We start from the raw sequence: 10,195 nt of genomic DNA on the forward strand, positions 1-10,195 counted from the left end.
CTACCCGCCACCGGACGCGTGGCCTCCAATCCTATCTTGTTTATATTGTCCAAATCAGGAACAAGTTGGGTTGGTGGGCGGGTCCCACGTGATGGGTCCATAGAATTTACGGGCCTGTGACCATGTGATCCCATTCCCCTCCCCCTTTACCATTTTCGCACTCCTTGGCCCCTCTCCCTCCTCCTGCACATAATTACTAACTTTCAATGCTTCTACAAGTTTTGCAGGCTAAATTAATTGAAATGAAATGAAATACTGTTTCATTTATTACTTTTGGTTACTAAAATTTACAGTTAATAAGTTAGTTCAACTCTCATTTTAGAATGTAAATATTGAAAATGGCTTCTGTCACATAAAATTACATACGTCAACGTAAATTTTATCAATTGAATCAATTTAATATCATTATTATAAATAAATAAAATATGTATAAAAATAAAACTAAAAATGGTTGGGTGAAGTAGATAAAAGATGTTGGGATGACTTCATCTACGAATACATACGTATAGGGCAGCTCAAATACCCAAAAAGGTTCAGTGCCCTTTCCCGATATACATTCTGGGGAGAAGAATTGTTTTGAAAATTCACATGCATTACACGCAGGAGACTGCGGGACTTGCAGGTGGCTCTGTACTTTTAGTTGGGTGCATGTTCAATAATTTGTGGGAAAATTACGTAAAAGTTAAAGCAAAATTGTTTTCTTCTTGTTTGGGTTTCTTAAGGGATTTAGGGTCTCTTTTTTGGATTGGGGTTAATCGATGTTGTTGAGTAACATTACGGCTCCCCAGTGTCAGAACTTTGGACACAGAAAAATGGGAGAAGCGGAAGTGACTGTGTGACAGGGACTAAAGTGTGAGGCTGTGGTCATCACGTGGTCACACTAATTGGTTCTTCGTCTTGTCTACTTAGCCAGCCTACGGTCGTGGACCATCACTCTTTTCTCTATATAACTGTATATTATTATCCTCATTATTATATAATCTAACATTTCTACTACCACTACTATAGTAGTTATCATGTTCCATGGACTTTCACTTTCTACATGGTTACATGAAATGAATTGAGTGTATAGTTCCAATCAAATGACAGTGACATAAAAATTCAGACACCCCAGAAAACTGGTCTTGTTCAAGGCGGTTAGTAACATGCATGGCTGAGGAGATAAGAGACTTCATTATGCCCATTCTTTCATACGACTAAATTTGGTTGACGACCACCTAATTTGTAGCATTTAACCTACAAGAGAGGGCATTAAAACTTCAACTTAATTAATTTATATAAGAAAAAAAAATCTCAGCAAATTCATTTCCATGCAATTGTAGTTGAGAATGTCAATACAATGGCATATATATAGGACAGCAACCCTAATGTATATGATAATAGTTACTAATGTCGAGTAAACATTGCAAATAATCTCTTTGCTTTTGAATTTCCTACACTAGCTAGGCAATATATATAGTATATTTTTGTCTTAGCTTTTCTTTGGTGAATATAATTGGGTTAGCATCTGTTGTTTTTACTGAAATAGGGAATTGGTGGTGGGTGATTAAAATTGAAAACCTAGTATCATCTTTAGTTCATTTGTCTTGTAGCCGGCTATTAATGCCTCTGTGAAGTGGGAGCTATTGGGACAAGTGTAATGCACAAGGAGTGAAGAATGGGAGGAGAAACTATTTCTTAAGTTGGTGGGGTTTGGGTATGTCCAATATAAATATTGAACTGATAAATTCCTGTCTCCCAATTTGCTCCGAGGCTTCCACTAGCCTTGTTTTGAAATCAGGGAATATTAGATGATAAAATAATGGAGGAAGGAATAAAAAAAGAAATGGGTATTACTTTATTAGTATCATTGAAACTCTCAACTTATTAGAATCAATATATTTTACAAGTTAATTCTCAATCATTTCGGGTCACATGTCCGCTCAAACTATGGTTGATTGAGAATTACCAGAAAGAAGGAAGAGTGTTTTCAGCTCATGATGATATGGTTTAATTATTGGATTGATATCTTGTTTGTTGTTGCACCATTGGTTTCTTCAGAATTTTCCATACTTGCGTTGATCATGCATTGACGGGATATTCTGTGGTCAATTTCTTTCTTTTTTAGGTTTGAAGAAATGAAAGGAGCTGGAGAGTCCAAGCATATGCACATCAACGGCTTCAGTGAAAAGTTTGCTCTTTTTATTCGGGTTTTTGGGTCCCCTAAAGTAGGTTCAAGAAGACAGAAAACAATGGCTCAGGTTGCTTCTCCCCCTATACATAGGGGTATATAGGTATCAAGCTAATCGTACTATAGAAGACGACCAAAAACTTGTAGTTTATTTGTACTGCAAAGAGGACCTCTGTTAGTTGGGGAAATGCACTCATTTGTTATTACTGTTTAGTCATGTATTACCGCCAGGGTTTGACATTTCGAGTTGGAGTCATAGTAGGTCCCTTCGGCCCATAATTTTTTGCATATTAGACACACGAATCTCCTGGTGAAAAATTGCCCATTCTGGTGGAAGACAAGATTGAAGGGCTTTATCACAATGGCCACCATGGGTGTTATTTTATTCCCCTTGGCCCAACCTTTCATTGTCAAGAGGTGAGTCACAGGCAATGGATGTATGTTATGTATTACTCTGCTTAAAGAGCAACGTTGGGATATTTCTTTTTCAAATAAAAAAAATGGGTCACAAGTCAACATATTGATCAAATTGGTCTAGTTTTTGAATTACCTTTTTGTTAAAGTTAATTGGTGAATCAAAACTTGGGTTTTACCAATTTTTACCACACCCATATTAGAAATATATTGAGATGCCAAAAAAGCTTTGATTCCACTGAAAAAGTGATACTAGTAAATGTTAGGTCCAATCTGGACTATGTTAAAACGGCTTCTAAGACATCAAGAACAAGCTTAGTATATACTAAAATTTTAATTTCAAACTACAAATTATTGACTCACGTGATGCATATTGTGTATGAGAACTTCTATACTTAAAGATTAGAAGTGCAGATCTCCTTCAACAAACGTAGGAGTAAACTATGCTGTATGTGGTATATATACCCTTCCCACCCACAATATGGGCCAAATGTATACGAAAATTAAAATGGTGCAGACAAGTTTGGGTCAAGTATTTTGGTCCAAAACAACTCTGAGCCTAATGGGAGTATAGCTTATCAAGTGATGGATGCAAAAAGATTTACGTATTAAGATCTATTTGGTAATCGAAAAATCATTTACAAGATAAATTTGTTTTGTGTTAAATATTTTAATAAAAAAATTTAATATTTTTTATTATTTAGATAAATTATCAAAAAATATTTTTTATTATTTAGATTATTTTATGAAAAATATTTTCTAGTGGAGTTATTTAGGTGTTGAAATAATAAATAGGAGCTGATTACAAAATAATATTGATATTTGATTTGATTAATTTGGTATCAAAATTAAGAATGGAAATGAAAATGGACAAAATCAATAATGAAAATAATTTTCCATCTTATCACTTTTTTATCATAACTATAAAAATATAAATATTCATCAATTATGTAAGATATCCAAAACTTATACTTATAAATATGTATTCATTAATTGACGATAATTAAAATATTTTTTATTGTAATTATTAGTAAGATTTAAACCTATTATAAATGTGTATTCACCAAATGATGGTCATTGAAATATTTTTTATTATAATTATTAGTAAGATTTATTCTATTTATAAATAAAAAATTTAATTGTATTAAATGCTTTCATTAAAAAATATTTTTTAATTTTAATAATATTGTATAATTTAAATATTAATATTTTTATTTTTTAATATTTTAAGTTAAATATTAATAGTCATCAAATTTATACTTATAAACTTAATATAAAAATATTTTTATTATTTTTTAAAAAATATCTTACGTCCTTTGAAAGGATAAGATATTTTTCGTGGTTCATAAAATGTTTTACATCTTCTAAATAGGTATAAGTCTTGAAAATATTTTTCAAAAAATATTTTACGGCAAAACAAACCAAACCGAGCTTTAGTTTCTCTTAGAACCTCAGGACCTATATACGTGGTCAAAAACGAACAAACAATAGGCTGAGGATGTCAATTACACAGAACAATATTTTACTGCAAAGAAAGAAGGCAAACGACTTGACGAGGAAGAAAATGAAACGAAAAGAATAAAAAAAAAATGACAGTGGATTTGTCACTCTAATCACCAGCTGTGTTTGTCCTTGGATTGCCATTCTGATCTAGCTCGGACTATCTCTGCCACGTCGTCTTGCATGCGAAGCAGATGTGTGTATTCCAAGTCTGCCTTGCGATTATTAGAATTGTTGTTGGAATCTTCTGTCACATTTGCTGTTGAACTCGTCAAGGACTCTAGCAAATTGGATTTCCGGCATTCACGTCGATACTCCAGGGTCATGCTCGTCAGACGATACTCTTCCAGGACGTCCATTGGCACACTCTGCATATCAGGTGGTAAATTCTTGTAATTTCCGCCTCATCTTGTACAAGTTTTCACTTAGTTGGTGAATGCCTGATTAATTGAAACATCCTTAACATTTTTTTTTTGTCTTTTTGTACCAAAGCACAAACCCTGATATTTGTTCATTCACTTCATTGTCTTATATAATTAAGTCGGACATAGACATTAGGGATAATTATAGTACCTCCAAAATCCATCCGATGTATTTAACATTGTTTACATGCTGATTGGCATCCATGTCGCTCCATCTTGGCTGGATTGCGAGAGAAAAGGCAATTCATAAAACCAGGGAAATATTATTCTCAGAAAATGGCGCGAACAATAAAAAGTACAGAGAGGTAACAAAACTATTGTATATTAGAACTCACAGCTAAGCCAGACCGTATTCTTTCTGCGTTTTCATCAGTAAGCTTATCAATCTTTCCGATATCGTTCTTCTCTTCAGCGATTGCAATCCTGTTTAGGTAGAATGGAATCACTTCTTGCCTAACTTGTTCAGGAATCTTGGTTAATCTTCGTGTTTCGTGGTTCATAATCACCCATGTGCTGCAGGGGGATAGAAATAGTTAACTAATAAGAGGCAGTAATCATTTGTTGGCAGAGGGAAAAAATTGGAGATGCTGCACCTTGTTGCTCTTGTTATGATCTCCTGTGTATTGTAGTCTCTGATTATCCAGTCCCTACGCATTGCATTCTTTCCTGCTGCATCAACCCAAGTATCAATCTCCACAACATCTCCCCTGTCAGATTGAATTATTCAGGATTGATTTGTATGCAAAGTTGACCAAATTTTATGTTAGGAACATTAATAGTATATGACGATTACTAATATCGGTGTATCGATCGGGATAATAGGGATACCAGCAGCTATATCTCTCCACTTGAACGTGGATGCGGGTGACGACCCATATGAGTTTCCTAAGGCTCATCTCACGGGTAGCCCCAAAGCCATTCCCAGCAAGACCAGAGCTCCTTACATGATTCAAAGCTGTTTCCTGCATTGCATACAGTTTCAACAAAAAAATTGTCTCCCAAGAAGAAAATATTTATATAACCATACTATCATTCTATAAATTTTGCAGATGAAACTAGAAAGTAGGAATTGTTTGCATATATACAAAAATATATGAAAAGAAGTCTGTATAATAGTGCTATAAAGAAAACCAACCTGAAGGAGATTCATAACCGTTTCCATGGTGGCAGTTTTGTCCGGTCCAGTTTCATAAGACCTGATGATGAAGGTCTGCCTGTAGACATGCCTATCCTCCACAAACCTTCCAACCAAACTCGCCGCGTGGGCTTGTTTATAAGGGACGTGTTCTTTTATCAACACAGTGCTCTTCTTTCCCGTATATGGAGCTTCACCAACAAAAATTCCATTTACTTTTTTCCCGTTGATCATGTCCAGATTATGAGGATTTTTAGCACTTGCAATTAGCAAAAGGCCTTTCCGTTTCGGTTTGATCAAGTTCCATGAAGAATAAAAACCCAACTTCGCCATGGCTACATTCTTCGTTTTCTCTTCCTTGCATACACCCCCTAGAAATAATGAAGTTACATTGCTTGCTTTGGCCATTGATGCCATGGTAAGTGCCTCGCATTTGCTCACCCGCGAACAAAAAAAAAGAGCCAAGCTAGCAAACTTTCGAGTTCGGAAAAAGAAACAGATGGCAGTCCCTAGCTCCCTAGCTCCAGCATCCTTGTTGAATAAAAAAAATATAATTCTCAAATGTTAATTAGTTCGTTCAACAACTTTTGAAATAGCAAAAGACAAATTAACAGCGAAGAAACGGGAAATCCTCTCTAAAAAACGAGTGGTTATATAGAAACAAGATTGCTAGAGGAGCAGATGCAATTTGCAGCTCAACCACTTCCAATGGGTGGGGGAGAAATCGAGAAACCTCAGTCGTTAGCTTGCACGCAAATAGGGGAGCATTCGAGTGGCATTGGTGCATGGTTCAATTGAGGGTAAGCATCCCCTTTTTACTAAAAAAAAATTTGCATGTCTTAGGGATGAGCCATTCATTCATTTAAGGGGTATTTTTAAAAATAATCTTTATAAATAAGATATTTTTAAAATTAATTCTCTTTATAATTTTAATTATTTTTAACTGAGTTGGATAAAATTATCTTTAATAAAATTACACGTTATATACAAAAACATGTTATACATTATAGTTATTGTTACACGCCATGGTTAGGTTATTACACGCTATATATAAAAATATATAACACTACACGTCATGTACAAAAACATGTTACACGCCATGTACAAAAATATGTAACACGACATGGTTAGGTTATTACACGTCATGTCATGTACAAAAACATGTGAAACGACATGGTTAGGTTATTACATGCCATGGTTAGGTTGTTACACGCCATGTACAAAAAAATATAACTTGTTATGGTTAGATTGTTACACGTCATGTACAAAAATATATGACACGTCATGGTTAGGTTGTTATATGTCATACACAAAAACATGTGACACTACACGTTATATACAAAAACATGTTACACGTCAAATACAAAAACATGTGACAAACATGGTTAGGTTGTTATACGTCATGTACAAAAACATGTACAAAAATATGTACATGTCATGTACAAAAACATGTACATGTTATGTACAAAAACACGTGACACGTCATGTACAAAAATACGTGACACGCCATGATTAGGTTGTTACACGTTATATTGAAAAAAAAATATTATTGTTATACGCTATATTGAAAAAATATTATTATTACACGTCATATTCAAAAATATTTTGTTACACTTTAAAACCTAAAATATTGTTGTTATTTACAAACCAAAATTTCAAATATTCTCAACCCTCTTTATTTCTTTTTGTTTTTTTTTTTGACAATTTGGCACTGATTAAAACGTTTTTAACATATTTTCATAAATCAAAACATAAATTTACTTATATAAAACACAAATTTCGACTAAAAATCGAAAAAAAATTTCTTTGGAAACCTAGATTTATAAATTTCAAAATTTTGAGTTTATTGGTTTCTAAGTCCCGAATTGATCCAATTAAAAACTATTTTAAACATCTGTGATAATTTCTATCATTTTAGTTTTATCCAAAATACCTAAAAATCAAAATTTTTAAATAACCATCCACCCAAGCACATCAAAATACCTAAAAATCAAAATTTTCAAATAGCAGACGAATGTTGAAGAGAGAAATCGATAAAATTAGAGAGAGTGGGATGGTGAGAGAGAGAAATCGAAAGCACAGATGAGGAGAAATTGTAATGAATGGTTTAATTTCTTAGAAACAGTTTCAAGAATACTTTTATCAAGTCATGACTAAATATGATTAAAAATAATTAAATTTATTTTAATAGTTATTTTTAAAATATCCTTATTAAAAAAAATTATTCCTCATAAGTTTCTCTTCATTCAATGATACTTCCATTAGTTAATTAGTGCTATATATGTGCTAGAAAATTGAGGCACCTCTACAGTAAGAGAGTGCTTCAAAGCCAGACGAAGAAAGGGTTTCTGAAATATGATTGTGTATCTTATCTATTCCCTAGTTCAAAGGTGTAAAGGAGTCGAGTCCAGCCCATACAATGTTGTTAGGGTTGAGCTTGGCTCAACTAATAAATTTGGGGCTTGAGCTTTATTTTTTTGTATTTGAGTTTTCTACTAGGTAAATATCAATTTGAATAAAAAGCTCGAAACTTGAATTCAAAACTTAAATATAGTTTAAAAGTCATATAATCAATATAATATTTTATTATAAATAATTATTAAATTTAATACCAAAATTTCATGGGTTGGGTTAGGCCGAGTTAATTGATACCCCTCAAAATTAGGTTCGTGCTTGAGGTAAGCCCATTTAAATTAAATTTATTATTAAAATTATTTAGTAATATTTTTATATTAAAGATTTTAATATTTAAGATTAAAATTAAATAATTCATGAATCTAATTATGTCTTAGTTGGATCGGGCCGAAGACAAAGATTTTATTCAAAACTTGGACTAAGTCGAGATAGGTTGATGGGCTTAGCAGAACGCCTTGTCCAAACTATTTTGGGCGCCAAGACTTGGCATAATACGCTTATGGGATGGTAACAAGGGAAAATGCAACAAATGACTGGAACCTTTCAATGGAAATTTTTAGGTTACTCCAGAATATGATATTTATTTTTTTCATACCTCAACTTTCAATTTAAAGATCATATGATTTGGACGATCTTTATTTTTCTTATAATAAATATATCATTGTGAAATGATAATACAAAAACAGTTTTTTTTCATGTACACTTTTTTATATTGAATTTCTTTATGGTATGAAAGCCAATGTATAATATTTCTTGTTTTTTTTTCACTCCACCAATCATGTCTTCCTTAAGCTCAGAAAACACAATCTGCCTTTCAACAACCCTGTCCAATCCTACACTTCTTTTTTCCAATTAATCAAATCTTTTCTTTTTTTTTAAAGAATAAAAGCAAGACTGAAATTTCATTGATCAGTAGGAGAGTACAAAAAACTACCCTTGAAGGGTAGCAGTGCAGATGACATTTACAAGCTTTCAGTGGCCTGTATAACTTGCTCTGCATAAGTGAAGAAAAGACAAAAGTATTAACCTGGTTGCAGATGAGATCAACCTATAGACATCTGCATAAGTTCCTTAGGCTGTTCAAAAATCCTCCCATATAACACGCAGGAACATCCCAACACAACCAAGTTTCAATTCCCTGTACAAGTGGTATCGCCAGCTTCTCAAATTACTATCACTTGAGCACGAAATATAGAGACAAAACAAACAACATTATCGAATATATCAACAGCAGCATTCAACCCAATCATCAACTATTCTATGTGTCTTTTGACCTTATCCCAATCCAGTTCTAATGACAGGTTTTTGGGAGTTATGATCGTAAGGTTTTTGGGAACTAACCAAATTCCTTAATTACTATTAACGCTACTGACACTTGCTTATAAAGCTTATAAAACTCACTTGAGGACTCAACTCAAGTCTCACTTGGTTGGATATAAACTACTCGGATATGTAGAAAGTTACTGTTAGTATATACCCTTGAGCCAATTGGATTAATCAAGAAATATATATTATTATTTAATGCATATTTAATAGCATAATTATATGTGATAGAGGTTTTCTTTCATGTTAATATTATAATAAGGAGTTATTAAGTACTAATTGGATGAAGTTTAGGGAACATAAAGACCTTGTAAGAGAATTGTAAAGTTGTTACAATTATGAGATCATTATGCATCGAAGCCATGCTCTTAAAATTGTTCTTAGTCATTGTATTGTCAAGACAGGGTATTGATAATGCTCAAAGACTAGTACATGTTAAGCCTCCTTACTTGGAAAGTAAGGAATTGATCTCATAAATTGAAGTATATAGGATAATTGAGGATAACATGTAGGTGCTTGTTAAAGAACAAGTTCATTGAACATGACCCGTTATGAGAACTCTATTTGGTATTTCACTTAAATGTTTATGGAAAATGTTCTCATGTGATAGTCATGCAACTAGTCCTTGAACTTGAGATACCAGGTCATCTTGTATGGGAAATGACATACTTTGATTTCATCTTATGGATCTAGAGGCGATCAGATGCCTAAACAGGGTGCTTTTGAGTATGACATGAAGCATGCGAAGGTGAGTGAGTGGTTAAGAGAGGATTCATCACCCTAAGTGATATGAGGGGATGTATTTCACTTGTTCTT

At 33.2% G+C, this 10,195-nt stretch overlaps 1 protein-coding gene across 3 annotated transcripts; it reads right to left on the minus strand.

Moving 5' to 3' along the window:
* On the minus strand, window positions 3,998–6,487 carry LOC18605136 (palmitoyl-acyl carrier protein thioesterase, chloroplastic). Of its 3 annotated transcripts, none has more exons than XM_018116899.1 (7): window positions 6,312–6,483; window positions 5,642–6,172; window positions 5,335–5,468; window positions 5,100–5,213; window positions 4,842–5,019; window positions 4,658–4,726; window positions 3,998–4,452 (listed from the first exon to the last, which is right to left on the minus strand). In XM_018116899.1, the coding sequence occupies exons 1-7, from the start codon at window positions 6,426–6,428 to the stop codon at window positions 4,198–4,200; spliced, it is 1,398 nt and encodes a 465-aa protein (XP_017972388.1). In that variant the 5' UTR covers window positions 6,429–6,483; the 3' UTR covers window positions 3,998–4,197. The 3 variants fall into 3 exon arrangements, with proteins under 3 accessions (XP_017972388.1, XP_017972389.1, XP_017972390.1); XM_018116901.1 differs by having other exon boundaries at window positions 4,437–4,524; window positions 6,312–6,487; XM_018116900.1 differs by having other exon boundaries at window positions 5,642–6,483.

The sequence above is a fragment of the Theobroma cacao genome, chromosome 3 (assembly GCF_000208745.1).
Source record: "Theobroma cacao cultivar B97-61/B2 chromosome 3, Criollo_cocoa_genome_V2, whole genome shotgun sequence".
Lineage (NCBI taxonomy): Eukaryota > Viridiplantae > Streptophyta > Magnoliopsida > Malvales > Malvaceae > Theobroma > Theobroma cacao.